The sequence below is a fragment of the Lutra lutra genome, chromosome 5 (genome assembly GCF_902655055.1).
Source record: "Lutra lutra chromosome 5, mLutLut1.2, whole genome shotgun sequence".
Classification (NCBI taxonomy): domain Eukaryota; kingdom Metazoa; phylum Chordata; class Mammalia; order Carnivora; family Mustelidae; genus Lutra; species Lutra lutra.
This window is the reverse complement of record NC_062282.1, coordinates 113145653-113168046: the sequence shown is the minus strand read 5'-3', so window position 1 is coordinate 113168046 and position 22394 is coordinate 113145653. Positions and strand designations below refer to the sequence as shown.

Sequence of the window (22394 nt, the reverse complement as noted above, 5' to 3'; positions counted from 1 at the left end):
AGCTTGTTGGAAACTTCCATTAATAAAGAATCACTCTGGTCAATAAATACTGTACTAAATGTTCCTCAATACTCCAAGAACGAAAATTACTTAACTTTTTCCATCTATCTAGGGATAACAAAACAGAAAAAAAAAACAAAAGCAAAAAACAAAAAAACACAAAGATATGCAGGGTATGGAGTTGACTTTACATACCTAGAAAGAAAGAAAAAGCCCAACTTAACTCTCTATAAAATGAACATGTATGACATGTTATGGTTCAAATAAGATGCTACCTAACAGATATATAATAGACTTGACTTCAGAGCAATTTGGATTAATACTTAAATTCAGATGATCTTTTCAATAATTATCTTTAGTTGTACTTTTTTGATATAGGCCAAAATGATTCTTTCAAGACAAAAATGAAAATGAATCAAAGTGCCTAACAAAATGGTTTCTATTGTTGTTGGTTTGATATTGTTATTTTAAGTAGAAGAAAAGAATCCTTGGTATGGATTCCAAAGATAGCATTATGGACTAACTACCTGGCAAGTATGTAAGGAACATTTCTTTTTCATAAATATTTCTCCTGCTATTGAACCAAGTGGAAGCACGGCTTTAAAATGCCTGAAAAGATAAACTTAACTCAGAAGTGTCATTCCTAATGTTCCACATATAAGTGAAACCATATGATAACTGTCTTTCTCTGCTTGACTTATGTCACTTAGCATAATCCCCTCCAGTTCTGTTCATGTTGATACAAATGGTAGGTATTCATCCTTTCAGATGGCTGAGTAATAAGTAGTCCGTTGAATATATGTACAAAAACTAATGATGTACTCTATGTTGGCCAACTGAACATAAAATAAACAGATGGATGGATGGATGGATTTGGGGGGGGGGGTGCTCAGAAGGGTTTGAAATGTAGCTCAAACCAGTTCTGACAGAAATAAAGAGCAAAGTTATAAAGAGAAACGTGCCAACATCAAAGAAAATTAAGTTTCACCTGACGCAAGCGTTTATTAGATGTCCCTGGACTACTTTTCCGTAAATTGCAAAATGCCTGCAGACCTTTCATCCAGTCCTACAAAAAATAACAGCATGTCAAAGAAATATATAACGGTTTATTCAGTTTCCAATCATAAGGGTTTTTTCCCCCAAATTCAGCAGTTCTTTCCTTAGCCAGACTGCCATTTCTATACTCAGAGTATGCTGCACTTTAAATTGGGGGTCCCATAAAATAAAACAATGACCAAAACAATTATAATCATCTTTGAAATTGTGTTTCTGTTGAATCCCTAAATTAATGTTAAGTATGCCATAAGTGACAATTAATTAGCCAAAAAAATAAAATCCACTGAAGTTATTAGGCAGAAATGTGTAAGGGGATCTGGGTTATTTATAAGTGTTTTTTTTTTTTTTTAATGCTTGAAGATATTCTGCTCCCCTTTTTTTTTTTTTTTAAGATTTTATTTATTTGACAGAGAGAGATCACAAGTGGGCAGAGAGGCAGAGAGAGAGAGAGGAGGAAGCAGGCTCCCTGCGGAGCAGAGAGCCCGATGTGGGGCTCGATCCCAGGACCCCAAGATCATGACCTGAGCTGAAGGCAGAGGCTTAACCCACTGAGCCACTCGGGTGCCCCTTTATAAGCCTTTAAAACACAACATTAGATTCAAAATAATTTTCAGGCTAATATTCAAATTAAATTGAAGCTGCATTTTTAAATGTTTACCTAGTGGTCTGGAGAAAGGAGAGAACAATCTTGGGTTTATCAAAAATAAATCTGAACATTTCACTTTGGCTTACTTATTTCCACAAAGTTCTGCACTACTGTTTGACTCAGATCCTTAACTTGTTGACTATTTCAGTCTGAACTCTGAATGCTCACAGGACATCTTTACAGAACACATTAAGACCTAATCAATTACTATACCTCTTAGAAATAGAAGAGAGTAACCACAGATCCAAAAGGCCACTAAAGTAACAAAAATTGGAAATATCAGTGGTATTTTTGGACTTTAAGTGGTTATGGAAATAAAGAATATCTAAAGTTTATATATAATCTGTGTAAATAGAATATTTTCTTGTTGTATTTATATACAAACTTTAAATTGGGGGTCCCATAAAATAAAACAATGACCAAAACAATTATAATCATCTTTGAAATTGTGTTTCTGTTGAATCCCTAAATTAATGTTAAATGCCATAAGTGACAATTAATTAGCCAAAAAAATAAAATCCACTGAAGTTATTAAGCAGTTATGTTTTGTGAAAAGAGGGCTGACGGCAAACCAACTGATCATGTGATGACTACCTTGATGACAAGCATCTAATCTTACCTTAGACAGTTGGTTTGCCTCAGCCCTTCACTGAGATTTTTTCTGCATTTCTTTAAAAAAAAATTTTTACAGAGTTCTCATTCCTTGAAATAAAAAAATAATTAGATTTCAGTCTTCCTTTTTATTACTTTATCACACATGCAGTAGTTTCTTAATTAAAAAGAAATCATGAGCTAAATAAAGGTGTGCTGAGAAAATAATTAACTTACCTCTGCTTGTTCTGGAGTTTCTCCTGCGAAGTAAAAAATGTAATGTTCTTCACTAAAGTGCTGAACCACTATCTGAAAACAGTTTGGCCTTTAAAATATAAACAGAAAAGTTATTAGGAAGCTTAACAGAAAGCATTAAAACACACCAACTTAAAATCACAACATATAGTTATACAATGTATATCAACGGACATAATTCTTAATTTAGAGAACCAATACTCCACTGCCCAGATCATTATTGAAAAGAAAACATCAGCTGCATATATTCTTAAAAACTTCTTGTCAGCACCACTGAAATTTTATCAACCCTTCAAACTTTAAAAATATCTTATCCTAGAATTGCATATACCTAATCTAAACACTTTTAAAGCATAATGTTACTTAACTCATTACTTCATAGTAACATATATTATACATTTATAAGTGCTGGAAAAAGACTAGATGTGTTCCATTTTTTAGACATGTTCTGAGACCAAAAATGTTCTTAGTGGTTATCTCTCACAGGTGGATTGTGGGTGACTTTTAAAAATGCATTTTTATGTATTTTCATTTTTTTTTTTTTTACAACTGACCATTTTTCATCTGTTAAAATGGAAAAATCTGCCCACATATATTCCTGTTCTGATGATTAAACAACCAAACAGTGGCATAGAGTACAAATTAGTTCTTGTCCTCCCATAGTATGCACCATATTAGAATTCATCTGATGTGGAAGTACGTTAGATAGTTTATCTTTTTTTGAAGACAGGTTTTATCTTTCCAACTAGACTAGAAAATGATTTTAAAATGTTAAATAAATACTACCCCAATGTTCATAGCAGCAATGTCCACAATAGCCAAACTGTTCATCAACAGATGAATGGATGAAGAAGATGTGGCACCTATATACAATGGAATATTACTGAGCCATCACAAAGGATGAATACCCACCATTTGCATCGACATAGATGGAACTGGAGGGGATTATGCTAAGTGAAATAAGTCAAACAGAGACAGACAATTATCATATAGTTTATGTCGTATGTAGAACATAAGGAATAGCACAGAGGACCATAGGGGAAGGGAGGGAAAACTGAAGGGAAAGAAATCAGAGAGGGAGACAAACCATCAGAGACTCTGGATGCCCAGAAACAAACAGGGTTTCAGAAGGGAGGGGAGGTGGAGGGATGGGTAGCTGGGTGATGGGGTAGCCACATGTTAAGGAGGGTACGTGTTGTTATGAGCACTGGGTGTTACATGCAACTAATGAGCCGTTAAACACTACTAATCAAAACTAATGGTGTTGGCTAACTGAACATAATAAAAAACAAGTAAGTAAGGGCTGGGCAGCTCAGCGGGTTGAGCGTCTGCCTTCAGCTCAGGTCATGATCCTGGAGTCCCAGAATTAAGTCCCAGATCAGGCTCAACCTTCACCCTACTTGTGCTTTCTCAAACAAAATCTTCACAAAATAATATAAATAAATAAATAAATAAGGGCCTTCATGTTTTGAAACTCAAAACTCAAATAATGATATTCCTATTTCTGGCATTAACCAGATTATCTTTTACTTCAGTGTTAGGAGGCCACAACAAAATACCCAAAGTACAAGCTTAATATTTATTTTAAAAAACTACCCTTTCATGCTTTGAGAATGCTATAAAAGAATACAAGTACAAATTGGAGACTACAGCTTCTGAAGGTGGCTTAAATCTCACTGGCCTTCCCAGCTCCATAAAATATAAATAAAACAAAAAACAATTGTTCAAAATCACTGGAAAACAACCAGAGCAACTCAGACTTGGGAAGTCAAGATCAGAGTGAGTGAGCCTGAACTTCACAGCTTTTCCTTTCAAGGCACTTGCCAATTCCTAAACTGTGCAGGGCAGGAAGTTGAGAAACCTTAGCAGAAGGAAACAGCATCTAAGAGGTCCAAAAACCAACCAGCACATTCAGCAGTTTCATACCCAGAGGAGAGACAAATGACTTTAGGGCCTTTAAAAGAGAAGGCTTTCATCTGAGACCCCTACCCATGCCTTCAAAATAAGAGCAAACCAGATAAATAGAACAGCCTTCACCAATATGTCCATTTGATCCCCGAGGGACTTATCTGGCAGAAGAACAGTCCTTTCTGGAGGCAATAACATTATCCATAGCTTCTACAGTTTTTCATACACAATGTCCACCATTCAGTCAAACTAAGTAGATACAACAGGAATCATACTCAAACGACTGAAAAACCAATCAAGGAAAACAGAGGAAGAGGAAAGACCTACATATAATCCAGATACAGCTATATCGTTAGGAACAACTTTCAAATAACTGTAATTAAAAGGCTTAAGAAAACAGGTAAACTAGAGAATTTTGCCAGCTAACTACATCTATAGAAGAACCAAATGGAAACTCTAAATTGAAAAATGTAATTAATACAATTAAGACCTCAAGAAATGCATTTACTGGATGGAATGGAAGACAAATCAGAATATCCAGCCTAGAGCACATAAAGGGAAAAAAAATGAAAAACATAGAAAACTATATAATAGGCACATGGGACCTAGTGAAAGAGATAACATGCTAGGGCGCCTGGGTGCTCAGTTGGTGAACCACCCAACTCTGGATCCTGGCTCAGGTCATGATATCAAGCCCTGTGTCGTGCTCTGCACTCAGCTGGGAATCTGAGATTCTCTCTCTCACTCTCCTTCTGCCCCTACCCGTGCTCTCTCTAAATGAATCTTTTTTTTTTTTTTTAAAGATTTTATTTATTTATTTGACAGAGAGAAATCACAAGTAAGCAGAGAGGCAGGCAGAGAGAGAGGAGGAAGTAGGCTCCCTGCTGAGCAGAAAGCCCGATGTGGGGCTCGAACCCAGGACCGGGGATCATGACCTGAGCCGAAGGCAGCGGCTTAACCCACTGAGCCACCCAGGCGCCCCTCTCTAAATGAATCTTTAAAAAAGATATACCATGTAACATGAATCACAGAAGATGAAAGAAAATGTGGCAGAACTACTGTTTAAAGAGATAATAACCAAGACTTCTCTGAAACTCACAAACAACATCGAGTATCAAACTGAAGCAGCTCTGCAAATATTAGGATAAAGTTTTTAAAGAAAATTTATAGTAAGCATATTTTTGTTTAACTGCTGAAAATCTAAAGAAAAATCTCAAAGCAACCAGAGAAAGATGAAATACAATACACCTCAAAGAGGAAAAAAAAGACGTATTATCTGTAAAAGAGAATAATCAAGAACAAAAGAAAAAGACTGGAAGGCAGAGAACGTTCTTTAAAATGCTGAAAGAAGGGTGCCTGGGTGGCCTCAGCCAGTTAAGCATCTGCCTTAAGCTTGGGTCATGATCCACAGTCCTGGGATGGAGCCCCGAATCGGGCTCCCTGCTCAGCGGAAAGTCTGCTTCTTCTTCTGCCCCTCCCTCCACTCATTTTCTCAGTCTCTCGCTCATAAATCAATCAATCTTTAAACACTGGAAGAAATAAGTGCCAACCTAAAATTTAATACCCAGTGAAAACACTGTTCCTAAATGAAGATAATAAATATTGCCGCAATGAAAGATTCAGCCCATAAAAAGATGTAAACATTCAAATACTCACTACGGTAACTATCACTGAAAAGACTTTCAACCTGTGCTTCTGAAATTATTATACATAAAGTAAAGCAATATTAAAAGTCAGAAGTTTAGTATAAAGAAATAAAGTGCTTAGCGACCTCAATACTGAAAATCTGGAAAAACTGCATAGCTGCGCAACTAAAGCCTTCAAGAACACAGGCAAAGGAGCAAAGCTATCCAAACGTTTGTTCACCATGGCCAGAGCAAGCATGCTATTCACCTCTGTTGCAAGGAGTTGTTAACTTTCACGTAACATTTCATTCAAATGCAGGTCAGTCAGTGTATTGGGTTCTATGCATACACAAAGCAAGAAATATTCAGCGCCAGTCATATATTTCAAAGAAAAAGATAACTGCATTCATCCACAATTTCACCATTCGGACTGTGATATTTGCATTCTATGATACATAATTTAATGCCACCCTATTTTTCACCAGTCCTATCTGGTACAGGTGTCTGTTCATTTCCTTGAAACATACTTTGCTGATGCTGTTTTTCTTGGTATCCGCTCTATCTTTGTACTCCCCAACTCTTTCATTGTAAGGCCCTCAAAAACACAGCTGATGACAGTAAACTAGTATACTTTGGAAAAAACCCAGTTCTTTAAAACGAAAGACTTGTACCTTAGTTCCCATGAACATAACTTTTTCATACCAGGTTTAGACTTGGTATCATTAAATACAATATCAGAGTCTTAAAAGCCACCTTCAACAAGAAACTCTACCCAAGAAGCAAGCTGTGTTCCCGTAGCAAATAGTAAATGTGCATTTACTGCTTTTCTGCTGCCTAAAACTCCTTTCTTGATGTTAAAACCATAATAGGAATACTTTGGTCTCTTTAAACTGCATTAAAAGACCTGACCTTTAACTCTAGCAGTCATTTTCTTTCATTGGCTAGGGTAACACTGACCTTTCTTTGTGATACTGCAAACTGATTTTTGGTCCACTCATGCCTATTCATAAAAAGTATGTCATAAATAATGTTATAGCTTTTTCCCCCACCCAAATTTACCCAGATGTACTTTTATTAGTCCTAATAATGCTTTTAAGATTCTTGTTATTCAAATTTTACATATCACCAGGGAATCATTTTTAACCTGATTTTTCAAAGCTGAATTTCTGCTTTGAATCTATAAACTATCAGAGCACATAAATCTATTTTTGTGTTCTAATTCTGAGAAGTTCACCCATTCTTTAATCTGCAAAGCATGAATCAATTGCCAAGCAGTATTTTTTCATTTAGATTGTAAACTTCAGCAAAACTCTTCTTTTGGATGGCTTACAGACTCTGGTATCACAGAACAGTACAGTGGCATTCTGATCCCATTTTCTCCCATAAAACTGAAAACATGCAGCTGAAGCAGCTTGCATTTTATTAGACTCTATTTTATAATATTTCACATGGAATTCTGGTCTACAGACTTGTACATGTAAGGGTCTCTCTGTATTGCTTTATTTTCCAGAATGAATTTCTGATGTAAAACCTTTAAATTTTCTATCATGAAGCTTCTTCATTGATCATAAACTTAAATACTATTTCTACAGTATCTTCTTTGTTTCAAAGGATTCATTTACTGCTTTGAATACTTTAATAATTTCTTTTGGCACTTCTTTGAATGACCAACAATTTACTTCCAAGTACTTCTCTAATGTTTGCAGATTCATCGGTGTACAGTGAAAATGTAATCTCTGGCTCTGTACATAGCCTATCATTTGTTCCACCAATGCATTTACTGATAGTACTATCTGAACACAATCTAATACTCTTTGAAAATAGTACCTCTTCTCTTTCTTTTGCTTTTTGGCTTCAAACATACAATTGGCAATTTCCATGCAGACTGATTAAACAAGCAAATTCTCCAACTCGGTGTGAAGCATTCTGGCTTTAGCTTTAGCTATTAATTCCAAGATCTCCTAACAAACTTCCCAAGCAGAATCTGACACTGTAGGAACAGATCTATGGAAAGGAGGGGATTGGGAGGGGAATATGGGGGTGGAGGGACTTTTATTGAAAACTTAGTTCTTCAGTGATATGGTGCCAACACAATGTGCCTGGCATCACTGATTTATTCAACTTATATGCAAAATATTTAGGCTGAGGAAAAGAAGATTTACTGGATTTAGTTATCCCAATACATTTCTTAAGTGGCCTAATAGGTTGAATTTTTAAAATGAAGGTTACTGTTTTTATCTTGTCATTTTAGTGACTTTCCAGCTTTAATCACCAAACTGTCCTTGATGGTAGAAAAATACCTATACATTAAAGCCAATCAAAGAAGTAACAATGGAAGAAAAAATCTACATATCTAAAAAAAATCTGAAGTTACATTTTTTGAAGAACTCCCTTGCATATTTTATAATATGAAATGTTGAAATCTCAAACATTTAATATTTTCATTATACTAACATTTTTATAACCACCAATTATCTCAATAGACACCCATAACCTATTCATGGCACGGGGTGGGAAAGCTCTGATATAGTTATCTAAATGAATTTATACCCATCTTCCAAGATTCAACTTAAGAACCACCTATTTCATACTACTTAATTCAATAGCTTGTTCCCAAAAATCTTCCCTATGCAGCTAATCAAAGCACAAATAAACCATATTTGGTGGTGAATAGTGTGGTTGTCTCCCCAGCATCCATTTCCCTCTCGTACAGAGTACAAAGCAGCTTTACTATTTCAGTGGGATCATTTTCAACAGGGCTTGGGCACCCAATGGCCTACATTTATGAAGGGAACCCCACCTTTGCTACTTCAGGGAAACTACATCTACACATTGATTGAGAGGTGGCTCGATAGTGCATTCTCAGGATTTCTAATCATTACTGGAGGCAATGCTTACTTTTTCCTTCTCCGGGTATTTATGCCACTTTGCTACCATGAAAGAAGCTGTTTTGTGAGGAATAATTCAATAAACACAAAGGCAGCCAGAACAGAAAGATGAAATGAAAAGCAGCCAGAGGTCTGATCTAACCACACCCAAAGGCCAAGAGTCTCATATTGTTAAGGAAGGAAAAACAAAATTTGGGAAATTCTATGTTATCCAAAAAATTTTTGCTTGTTTTTTGGAACAGCTGTTTTTATGAGATATTAGGAAGTGTTTGAAAAAAAAGGGGGGGGGGATGGGGAGAGTTATCAAGTTCAAAGGTTCATGAAATACTTCATATAATAATTCCCTCTTAGTGATTCAGAATATAAACACTGGCAGAAATTCAAAAAGTCCTGCTTTAAGGATAAACTATGTGTTCAATTCAGCATTTCTAAAACCATAACCATTTAAAAAACTGACTATTAAAATTACAAGTAACACTAATGCGATGTCCTAAACACAGTCTGGAGGAAACAAATGACAAGGTTGTATGTTCCTCAGCTATTTGTTTTAAAGTTTCCTGAACTTAAACAGGATAAAGCTGGATTTGCTTAGCAGAAATGCCATCCTGCAGCAGAGAAACAGTTGTAAAAAAAAAAAAAAAAAAAAATCTGTGTTTTATTATTACCAATATGTAATAAAAATGGTCAATTTATCTAAAAAGACTCTAGAATGGATTATTAATAATACTGATAGTGAAAGGTAAAGAAAGGCCTTGTTTCTGATAAAGAAATTAGAAGTAATCAAGAGTTGGATGTGTCTTGTGACAGTCAGGATTCCCCTTTAGCTTATACATTTATATTTATTTTTTTAAAAACTTTGAAATTAATGTAAGAAAAATGTTTCAACTCCAAATCTGAAACACTCTCCTTTTTCCTATTGAAGCAATTATTTTTACATTAGAATTCTTAAGGTCAAATTTTTTGAAGAGCCTGCCTATCAAGTTAGTAATACAACTGAGGAACTCAGTACTATCAGATGCGATGAATTAAGAGAGACTGTGATAAAACGGGAAAGAGGACAAGTCTCAAAGTCAATCACTCAAAAGACTGCTGGTAAGGGAGAGAGGAAATATGCGATATACAGGTCATGTTTTACTACAGGAAATGTCATTCCAAAGATTTCTATATAATACCAAAGTGGAATTTCATGCACCGGTTAGTGTAAAATAAATAAGGAAGACAGATATTACCCTAGAAAGTAAATCTGACATTTTCAGATGATTTTAGGACTCTCAAAAATCCATTGGCTATGCTTTGAAAAATGATCTGAACATATCCACACTATTTTATTACTAAAACAATTCCAAAAGAAATAGGAAACCAATTTCTTACCTGCCAAAGAGACTATCATGAACAACATAGACAGAACATACACTGAGATCTATTAATCCTTTTGGTTTGGTAGCTCGTTTTTCACTTTCAAAATAAATAAGTTGGGCATCACTGCCCTCTAAGATAAAATATAAGTTTTTCCACCGTTTTCCTTTGCCTGTGAAAAAATAAAAAAGGATGCTTTCCATTAGCCAAATAATAAACTATAAAGCCATGTTTGCGTGTGTGTATACACACACACACACACACACACACACACACACACACAAATTGTTGTTACTGAAAATAAAAATCCTATTTCCTTTTTATTCCAAAGCTTCAGTAACATACCAGTCCTTACAAAATGAGAAAATGCCTATCATATTTATCTGTAAAAAAGTGCCTTTTGTTACACTGCTTGTTTTAGTGAATCACAGAGTAAATGACAACAGTACCGTAACTGTATCTTTTCAAGTTTCATCAAGATAAAATCTTTAAAATTCTTGCTTAGGAGTAATTCTTTTTTAATTTTAAGAAAATACTCTTCTACCCCACACCCTACTAACTAACCTCCTATCATTTCTTAATGTTAATCTGAGGCAAATCTATACAACAGAAACATCTAAACAATAATGTGACAAGTGTCATTAGAAGTCTTTTAAAAAAATAGTAATAATGAAGTATCAGGGAGAGAGTGGGCAAAGAATCAAATAACCTGACCTCAAGAATGAAAGAGAAACTTGGAAATATGTAAGCGTGTGTCATTAAACTCTGCTTGAAAATGTGGGCTTAATATACCCAGACTCTGCATTTTTTAAAATTTAAACTCAATTCATTAACATGTATTATTAGTTTCAGAGGCAGAGGTTATTGACTCATCAATCTTATATAATACCCAGTGCTCATTACATCACGTGCCCTTCTTAATGTCCATCACCCAATTACCCCGTCCCCACCGCGTCTCTCCTTCCCAGCAACCCTCAGTTTATTTCTTATGAGTAAGAGTCTCTTATGGTTTGTCTCCCTCTCTGATTTCATCTTGCTTTGTTTTTTCCTCTCTTCTTCTATGATCCTCTGTTTTGTTCCTTAAATTCCACAGATGAAATAGATCATATATAATTATCTTTGATATATTTTGCTTAGCATAATACCCTCTAGTTCCATCCACATTGTTGCAAATGGCAAGATTTCATTTTTTGATGGCAGAGCAGTATTCCACTGTGTGTGTGCATATGTGTACATGTGTGTGTGTATATATATACACATCTTCTTTATCCTAGACTAGATTTTGAAGGATGCTTAGCTACAAAAGCTTTAAACAAGGGTCAATTACTAACTATTAGTGGAAAATACTGAAATTGAATCTTTCAAGTTAATACTTACCCTTTTTTAGAAGATAACCTTTTTTAACAATATTTTTATAAAACGCATCCTTTGTTTTTCGACGAATTGTATTATAAATTTCCTTGCCATCCACTGTATCATTGAGTACTTGTTCTTGATCCTGAATTTTTAAAAATATTAAAATTATTTCATGAATTCTTGATGGAAATAAAATCTAAATCACCAATTAAAAGCCAGGTTGTGTGTCTGTCTAAAACATTTAAATTAAGTTTTTAAGGCTAAATTCTGAAATATGTATATTAAGAGATCCTTTGCTTTTCAAAGAAAGTCTCAAAAATACAGTTTTGTTATGTTGCCTTGTTGTGTTATAGCAAATAACATGGACAACATGAATTGGTCCCAAGAGAACTGATAAACTGGGAACCAGTTCAAACATAAAACCAATTCCTATTTGCTTAGGCACAGTTGTGTCTGTGAGAAGCACTAGGTGAATGCAGAAAATTGCACGCAGCTGATATGAGATGCATAGGAATATACAAAACACATCTCTAGTACCTCACAACCCTCTCCACCCACTAACTGTTATATGCCACACCCACCCATCCATCCACACAGGGTGTTACAAGACCATCTGATTTCAAATAATCCTTCTACCACTTTACAATAATCACAACCCTTCTGATAGCCTCTTTGACAGGTAAACTTCAGGTCTTTTTCAAGGTCAAGGCCCATATTTATTGTAGTAGTTAAAGATTTCTTAAGCATTTAATACATATAAAAACTAGGCTACATTTTATTAGGTTCTTATCTTTATATGTTACTGATGAGGTTCTTGAGTGTTGTACCGCTAACCTTACCTTCCCATAACATTGCGGTCTTTATTCCATGGTTTTATGTAACTCTGACTTTTAGGAATGGACACGTGTCTCTTAACTGCTAAATCCTCCCAAGTAACAAAAAGAATTCTGATGTCAGGAAGAATCTACAGAGAAGAGTATCTTAATAATGATCTTTCCAAAATAAATCAGTCATCGGTATTACCACTGGGATCCGCTGGATTCAATTTCAGTTTCCTAGTTTCTTTTTTGAGCAGTTCTTACTATTTGCTAGGATTAATATTTTAGGACTGTTTTCTTAGAGACTTCATACGTCCATCTGATCCTCTTATAAATCTAAGATATGAAATTTTCAAAAATCGCATTTTTTCCTCTATCTTAAAACATTCTGTATTTCATCATCCTGGGAACAATTTTCATCATTATTCAATAATTACTTCTCAAGTATGCTAAAGAGCAGGGGTGGACAAGCCATGGTGCAGGTGCCAAATCTAGCCTACTGCCTGGTGTTGGACATAAAGTTTAATCGAAAACCCACACTTATTGCTTTATGTTTTGTCTGTGGTTGCTTTCTCAGTACAAAGGCAGAGCTCAGCAGCTGAGATGGAGACTGGAGGCCTGCAAACCCTAAAATATTTATTATCTTGCCCTTAAAAGAAAAGTTTGCCAACCGTTAACTTATAGGATGATGCAAGAGTGAAATACACTATCTCCATTGCATCACACTTTGTTGGTTTGTGTTTGTTTTTTTTTAACTGTGTTACCAAGTGTTGCAGCATCTTTCAAAAAAGTGTAAAAAGCCCACCTGTTATCTTTTTATTAGTTTTCATTGAGCACAGCCCAGAACCTTTGATTTTCCACTAATAGCAAAGAGGAAAAAATTGACATAGAAGATGTTTGACAATTATTAAAAGAATCAAAAGATGAATACAAAGAGGCAGCAGCACTTTGTGATCTACTGTGATGGTAAAATTCATTTTTGATAAGCAAAAATCTCAGACTGCAATTCTTCAAATGACAGTATCCTTAGACTTCCCTCAAACTCAAGAAATACTGAGTAAACGATGTATTTCTAGCGGTGGGGGGTGGGGGGAGGAAATATGTATTGTGTTTCTGTCTAGTCAGTCATTTAATAGCAAGGATGTCATCATGCAATATTTTGTGGTAAGAATCTAGGCTGTCCTGTTTTGCTAAAAAGAAATAAGGTTCTTTAAATTTTTATGTTTGTGTAACAAGATTCACTTAATATGATCTGTAAGTGGACAAAAGGTACTTTGTATTCAAAGGTTGTAGAAGGAAACATAGAAATTTCAAAATTCACCACATTTATCACTGTAACTGATGTTTAAAAATCCACACAGAAAAATATTTTACCCTTATGAAGCAAAGACGACGGTACTCTCCTAAAAAAATAATAAGCCATCCAAGTTTTCAAAATTATCAAGAATCATAAACTAAAACCCAGTGGAGAGATATTTACATCTGGAATCACTATTGTATTCTGATAATGAAAGTGTGGGAAGAATAACCAGAGTAATTATACAGCAGAATTAATTAGAGATGTATCAGAAATCTGGAATTAGGATTTACAAAATGGTATGTTCCAGGTCCATGCATGACAGTGGATTAACACCTGCTTATTTCAAGCCTTTATAACCAAGGAAATATGGGAAAACATTTGAGTTTGCTATGTTTAAATTCTTATTAAATTTTCCAATAGCCTTTTTTGGACTATACCTTTATTCCTACTTCTAAGGATTATTCATAAAAAGGCTGAAGAATAAAAAATTTAAAAGGATACACTGGACCCAGATGATAAACAGTAATGACTACTTTCCTGGTTACATAGATTTGTACTTACCAGTCTTTTATTCAATAATGATAATATTTAGGGGCACCTGGGTAGCTCAGTTAAGCGTCTCCCTTCAGCTCAGATCATAATCCCATACTGGGCTCCCTACTCAGCAGGGAGTCTGCCTCTCCCTCTCCCTCCGTCTTCCCCCAGCTCATGCTCTCGCTCACTCTCTCAAATAAATAAAATCTTTAAAAATAATAATGATGATGATAATATTTAGTATTGACTACAGAATGGGGCATATTTGTGGTCTGTTCTTTAATACACAACTACACTAATATCTGGATTTAAATATCCGATTTCAGGATGATCTCCAAAGCTCTTTTCTAAATTATATTAGAGTAGGGGCTAATATACTTACCTACAACCTCTAAAGGATTCCAATATATTAGAAGAAACTATGGCCAAGGACAGAACTTCACTTTCCAAACTCCACTAAATCACTGGATGACAAAGGGAAGGCTTTAGGGCCTACTCTCTACCCATTTAACTCAATAATATGTTGAGTGCCAGGGTCTGTACTAGTTCTGGAGATAACATCAATGTGCAAATCAAAGATCCGTATCCTCAAAGAACTTACATTCTAATGAGGGAAAGATAAGAAACATAATACATAAATCATACTGTATACTAAGAAATGGTAAGTGCTTTACAGGGTAGGGCAAGTAGCACTATTAAATAAGGTACAAGGGTCAATCTCATTGTGAAGCATAAGAAGTAAGAGAATGAGACAAGTGGATATAGGAGAAAAAAAATCATTTTGGGCAGAGTCAACAGGTAAAGCAAAGATCCTAAAGCATGAGAGAAACTGGCGTATTTAAAAAACAAAACAAAACAAAAAACAGCAGAGAAGCTGTTGAGTGGAGACAGTATGAGTGGAGACAAATGAGAGAGAAGGATGGTAGAAAGAGGAGTTCAGAAGACCAATGAGATGACATCTATGGTTTGAGAGGCCACTGTAAGGACTTTGGCTTTCACTCTGAATGAAATGTAGAACAGGTGCAAGTATTAAAGAGAGGAATGAAATGATCTGACTTACATTTCAAATGGATTCCCTCAGACTGCTGTTGTGCAGCATAAGGGGCAAAGGTGGAAAGAGGTAGACCAAAGTCAAATTCTGACAGTGGTCACGTGCTACATTTGTTTGGAAGGCAGAGGCAGTATGATGTTCCCAACAGTATGGATACAAAGCATAGGAGGGAGAGAAAGAAGAGTCAAGGATGACTTGATGCCCTAAGTCATTACCCCCTCCAGTCTCAATTTCCCTATTATACAGTAGAAACCTCATCAAGTTGTTGAAAATTAAATAAACTAGTAAGAACAGTGTCTAAAACACAGTGCTTTAAAAATGTTGCCTATTTTATTGTGGGCTGCATTGTCTCAAAAGGCTCCTTCTCTTCTAATGTCTGTCTTGAGAAGGATTAGCTCTACAAAGTAAGCACCTAGGACAAAGGAAGTACCTAGGACTGCTCTTTCCATTCCAGCATCCTACTCTGAGTGAGGGTATGCAGAGTCGCCCCAGGGGGAGTGAGCTCGTAAGTTTTTCCATTAATAAAAGGTTATTATTATACTTTCTTTTCTGTACTAGTATCCTGCTGGGAAGGATAGGTAAGTATTAGGATTCCCAAACTCCTATGGTAACCTACTTTTTTATGCCAGGCCCTAATTATAGACTTGAAATAGATTTAATGGTTTTTATGTAGTAATCAAATTGCTTTCTAATTAGCATCAGTATTTATTTAAGGCATTAGTTGGCACTTTTGCAAATGACAACAATTTGGGGTTTGCTGAGTTATGAAACTGCAACACGGGAGTGCAGCAGACTATGTATTTGAAGTACTTCTTAAAACAACCTTATAACTTAAGTATGAAAGTTTAAATGTCAAATACCACTTACTGTGCTAAGAGTTTTTATTCTAAAAGGTAAGTTTTTCTTAAAAACCTTAAATTAAAAATTCTAAGCATAATTTCAAGATGGGAAAATGTAGGACTTAATTTGTAAACAAATAAAATGTGTAGACTTCTGAAACAAAATCAACAAAAGCCAATGTGAATTAGAATTCAGGATATAGCAGTAGAACACAGTGGGTAAAGGCACCTCCGACCCCTAATAAAAAGACCCTGAGCAATGCTTCTAGAAAACATGTACCACACTATGTGATTAAAAGAAAAAAGCCCGGGGCAGGGGGGGGGTGCGGAATACATGATCCCAGCATACTGGGATCAAGCCCTGCATCAGGCTTCCTGCTCAGCAAGGATTCTGTTTCTCCCTCTCCCTCTGGCTGCCACTCTCCCTCCTTATGCTCCCCACCACCACTGTCAAATAAAAAAATAACATCTATTTATATAAAAAGTTCGTTCTAATATGCACTAAGTAGAATAGCAAACGATGTCTGCCAGAACTGCCAACAAAAGCGAGACTTCAGGGCTGACTATGGTTATTAGGAAAGTGTCAAGGAGAAACTGAAACTTGAAGTGGATCTTAAACTAGCAGTGCTTGCCTAGAGGAAAGGGTGGACATGGAGAGAGCAACAGGCACAGTGAGAATACAGAGGGGTTGAAGTAGGTCCTGCTGGAGAGAAGACAGTCGTTGACTCCGTAACCCAGACATCACTCCAGGCCCTGGACACACACCCCTGCTCTCGGGGACCACACATTCTACAAGCAAGTATGAGGAAATGAAGCTGTATTAAGTGTGACAAGATTCTTCAATTGATATTAAGCATCAGAATAATGATCCCCCACCTCTGAAACTGCTATGAATAGCAGGTACAACCATCTGAAACTAACTTGTTAGGAGGAGGAAAAACTGAGAAGCTACAGACATAACCAGTCACTATGGAAGTGTAGCTGGGCACCCAAAACCTTCTTTATGTCCTTGGACTATCAATACCTCCATTTCCCACATGGAAAATTCTTTATCACTCTTTTGAAACACCTGTTCCTAACCTCTGCTACAAATGTTGCCCACCACTCTTCAGAAAGTGTAAGAAATACAGAGAATAAGCAATCACACTATGCATTAAGCAGCTAAGATTCAAGAGCCCCCCTTGCTCAAGACCCATCCTTCTTCATATATTGGGGATTTTAACTACTCTTGTCTTCCCTAGGGCCGTGTACATCAAGTACTGCCACTACCCCATCTCACCCACCACTGTCACTCTGCTCGCTATTAGTGGCTTAATGCAGAATATACAGACATGCACAAAACTCTCTCAACCATAAACCTATAGCCAAATAAACAATGAAATAAAAAGTTTAAACCCCCCCTCAGCCCTGTATCTTCTTCTGGATTTCATTTTTATTTTATCTACCAAGCTCACCTATGTAAGTCCAGCTGTGATTGATCCTTGCTGTCTCCATTTTTGCCTCCAACAAGCTCACTCCCTGACCCAAAGTAACATGGCTTCTGCCCCACCACTCCTTCTATTCTCAAAAAGCCACAGAAGCTAGAAACAACATAAATAAAAACTAAGTGTTTCTCTTACAATTTACTTTCTGAAAGAATCTGAGTAATGGCAGTTTTAAATTTTATCCAATTTTAAATGCATGAATGTGTGCATAAAACATACCACCAAAAATGCATTTTAAAATAAAATGCTTATTACTGCAAAAAGAAAAACAACACTGACCTGCATTGGTACAGGTTCCTTAAGATAATACCCTTCAACAATTTGTTCTTTTCGATAGTGATCTATGATGTCCCCAATGCTGTTAAAATAAAAATTACTAACATTGATATAATTTGTCTCATAAAAAATGCAAATCTTGAAAATACACAAAGACCCTGTTAGCAAGGATTATGTATTTGCAAGTGTTTTCCAAAGCATATAACCCAAATACATCAATAGTATATATGATTACAACAGTCTGATTATTTTAGAAAAGCAAGAATTCATTTACAGATCAGAATACCTGAGTCAGAGACTACAATTTTGTATACACATACCCAAAGAGTCAGTATAAGTAAGAAAAGAATAAAAGTCTACCTTTTTTTTTAAGAGTATTTCTGAGGAATTGAGAAAGAACTGAAAGAAAAATGGCATTTACATAGCATGTTCAGGTAGATTTAAGATTTTTTATCACAAAACACACATTCTGCTTTCGTAACAATCAGATGAAGTTAGATCATAAAACATTAACAGCAAGTAAAAGGAGAAACAAACAGACCAGGAGCTAATTTTACATGTAAGATTATAGCTACCACAGGGAAGGCTTATTGATGATTTTGAAAAGCAATGCTATTAAAATATTCTTACTATCTGGGAAATTCTACTAGTAAAAGAGAAAATAAAATAACATTATATAATGTAATTTAACATGTATTTTAGCACGGCATAATGAATTTTCCAATGTAAAAGTGTTTCTGTATAATCAGTAGGCCATTTTATTGTCCTGAATATTTAAATCTTACACTTTTAAACTTCCTTTAATATAGTGGAGGAATGGCTATTTTAGGGACAGAGAGAAAACATTTCTCAAAACAGATCTTGTTTAATCTTCCACTTGATTTTTTCCACAGTTCTTCTACTCATGGAATTGAAATATATATTTTATCTCTAGAGATACACATGTGTATATATACATATGCACACCCCCTCTCCAAAGATACACACATATATATGCACATATATATGTCTCCAAAGATAAAATGTCTTTGCCATAGTACAAAATTAATTTAAAGCAAATATAATGTTAAAAATAGCAAAATAGGAGACTTGAAAAGATTAATGAAGAAATAAGTATGAATGGATATGAACTGCATACCAGAGGCAGCATTTTACACAAGGGGGCAAAATGAGACAAGTAAAAAAGTATTCACATCAAAAAAGACAATGAGGGTTACAAGTGTTTAAAGGAATAAGGTAATGCCACATATAAATCCAAAAATATTAAAGAAAAACAGGAAATCAGAAAAGACATTTGAAGACAGATACCATCACAGAGATGACTATTTGTTTTAAAGCAAAAAGCATCAAATCCATAAAAAGCAGTAAATATCAAAGGTTTCTGACTCAGTAACTATAAAATGCAATTGATCTTGTGGAGCATCTCAGCATTACAATGTAATTCTTAATGAGCTGAAAGAATACACAGTTCAGACTGCCCAAGAACAAATTGAAAAAGTCTGTGACAACCAATCAAATATATTTTTACCAATGAGCTGGACTTTCAAGATGCCTTTTTTTTTTTTTTTTTTAATTACTTTAGTTCATATTCTACTCAGATACACCTAAAGAAACAGTCAAGGGAGACACAACAACCCAGAATTTCCTAGATATTCCATGTAAGTTTTAGGTAGGAAATGACAGATTTACGTCTCAGAAAACTAAAACATGTTCACTACTACACTTTCATTTTAGTAATTTACTTAATAAATAAAACCATGTCTCTCCTTGAACCTCCTAGATAAATGTTAGTAATCTTCAAGGTCTGACCAAAATCCTTCCTCCCTCTCCCTTCTCATCACTATCTCAACTGCTCTCTTTCCACTGAGTCTCCCATGTCCACGTATACAGTCCTGAACTCATCAAGGTCAGCCAACCATCTGTTCTCATAGACCTGTACCTCATAGACCTTTCTCTTAAATGTATATGCATGGGGTCTGTACAATATATTTCAAAAAGTAAATTAGTTAATAAATGTTTGCTGAATTATACTTGCTGTTAAATGCTTCTCCTGCTTTTTGTAAAAGTTTTAATATAGGAATGTTAAAGTCATGTCTCAAAAAAGCAGTTTCTAAATGAACAGACTTGAGTGCTACCTCTCTTTACCAAAAGACTAATGTAGAATTAGTGGGAAGAAAAGACAGCACAGTATGTCTCTGTACATACATTTATTGGATAATCCAACTTAACATTTAAATATCTAAACAGTAAGTGATAAGCACAAAGGTGTATCTTTTTAAGTCCATTTATTTTTTCTTAGTAATCTCTACACTCAACATGAGACTTCAACTCACAACCCTGAGATCAAGAGTCACATGCTCTTCTTAACTGAGTCAGCCAAACACCCCACAAAGGTTTATCTTCTAAGATTTACTTTATTACTAACACTAATGTTGTAAAAGAATATATTTCCATGCTGAAATATATATTCCCAAACTGTAAAACAGCCTTTTTCCAGGCATCAGATTTACATAATTCTAGCTTTCTTTGGGGAGAAAAAAAAAGTTAGTATTATATGCTAGGAATAACAATACTCCTGAACTTTATCAAATGAACATATCTATAAAGAAAATTTGTGGGTGGGGGACCATGTGGGTGGCTCAGCAGACTCTTGGTTTCAGCTCAAGTTATGATCTCATGGGTTGTGAGATCAAGCCCCACATCGGTCCTCACGCTCGGGGGGAGAGGGGGTCTGCTTGAAAGATTCTTTCCCTGCGCTCCTCCCCCGACTCACACATGCTCTCTCTCTCAATCACTTCCTCCCTAAAATAAAAAAATAAATGTGGGTTTTTTTTTTTTAAAGATGTTAGGGTTATTGATCACAGCCACTAAATTAACATGTATTTAAAATTTTTTAAGTCATCATTTTGTAAGCAGACTCATAATTTAGAAAGAAATATATTTCAAATACTTCTTCCTTCTTGCTTCATTCTGGTCTTTATCAATAAAAAAGCCAACCTTTACATATTTTACAGACTGCTTCCATTATGTAGGAAGAATTTTCATCTTGCAGAATGCATATCATAAGGAAGTTTAAGTAAGTAAACAAACCTCACTGAAAGTAAGTCTATGTAAATTATTTTATATTTTAAAAAGTTTCCAGATAGACATTTATCAATTCAGTTAAGAATATATGTTTTCAATTTAGTTTTATATATTCCAAACCACTAGAAAACTGGAAAATGGAAAAAAGTAATTTACCTTCATAAAGAGCTTAAATTGCAGCTAGCTAGCCAGTGAAGATGTCTAGATTGGACTATTAATGTAAAACCACTCAAGCAGCTTTTCTGTATACGTGTGCAAAAGGATCCAAATGTCGAGACTCACATCTGCCACTTGATGTCTCTTAACTGTTCATGGGCCTTCTGGCAAGCAACTACAACTTGTTTTTTTGTTTGTTTTCTAAGATAAAACAGCTGCTGGATCTCTATACCCTCAAAAGTCAAGCTGGAATTAAGAGAAATACTAAATGGGATGGAGAATATTGCTGTGGTATTAAGGGATTAAACTAGGCAAATGCCATCATTTTAGTTTATGAAAGCCTCCAAAAGAGGAAGACAAGGCCACTCTAGAGTTAGCTAATACGGGGAATTCTTTACATTAGGAAAAACAAAAATGTAAGATTTCTTTCTAATATACAGAGAAAAAAAAAAAAGCTGAGATTCTATCATATGGTTTCTCTATTGACTCATTTTCCTGCTCCAGTGACTAAAGTTCATTCTGAGCTTTGGGATAAGCAATGAATTTACTATAATTTTTAAAATGAGAAGTAGGAACCAATAATTAGAACCAAGAAATATCGACTTGAGAACAACCCAGTTACATGGGTAACATTTGTAGTAAAGTCTCTCTTTAATCTTTAAGAACTTTTTCTGGGACGCCTGGGTGGCTCAGTTGGTTGGGCAGCTGCCTTCGGCTCAGGTCATGGTCCCGGCGTCCTGGGATCGAGTCCCACATCGGGCTCCTTGCTTGGCGGGGAGCCTGCTTCTCCCTCTGCCTCTGCCTGCCACTCTGTCTGCCTGTGCTCACTCTCGCTTCTCTCTCTATGACAAATAAATAAATAAAATCTTAAAAAAAAAAAAAAAAAAAAAAAAAAAAGAACTTTTTCTTCCTATTAAAATGTCCTGGGGCACCTGGGTGGCTTAGGCGGTTAAGCATGCCAGCTTAAGGGTTCTGGGATTGAGCCCCACACTGGGCTCCCCAGTCTACCTCCCCAGTCTACCAGGGGAGCCTGTTTCTCCCCCTTCTTGTACTCTCTGTGTGAAATAAATAAAATCTTTAAAAAAAATAAAGTAAAATGTCTCACTAATAAAAGAATGTAATATATTCCTTTTCTTAGAACAAATGCTTTGCTACCCTACAGTTAAGGACT

The 22394-nt window shown here is 35.5% G+C and overlaps 1 protein-coding gene across 1 annotated transcript in view; it reads right to left on the bottom strand.

Moving 5' to 3' along the window:
- RASA1 (RAS p21 protein activator 1) overlaps positions 1 to 22394 on the bottom strand; it is a 114162-nt gene that overhangs the window by 18610 nt on the left and 73158 nt on the right. The window contains exons 9-13 of the mRNA XM_047731486.1: positions 17987 to 18065; positions 11703 to 11823; positions 10341 to 10497; positions 2531 to 2618; positions 989 to 1066 (exon numbers count right to left, since the gene is read on the bottom strand). Of these exons, the coding sequence (XP_047587442.1) occupies positions 989 to 1066; positions 2531 to 2618; positions 10341 to 10497; positions 11703 to 11823; positions 17987 to 18065 (523 nt within the window). The remainder of the gene's footprint in view (positions 1 to 988; positions 1067 to 2530; positions 2619 to 10340; positions 10498 to 11702; positions 11824 to 17986; positions 18066 to 22394) is intronic.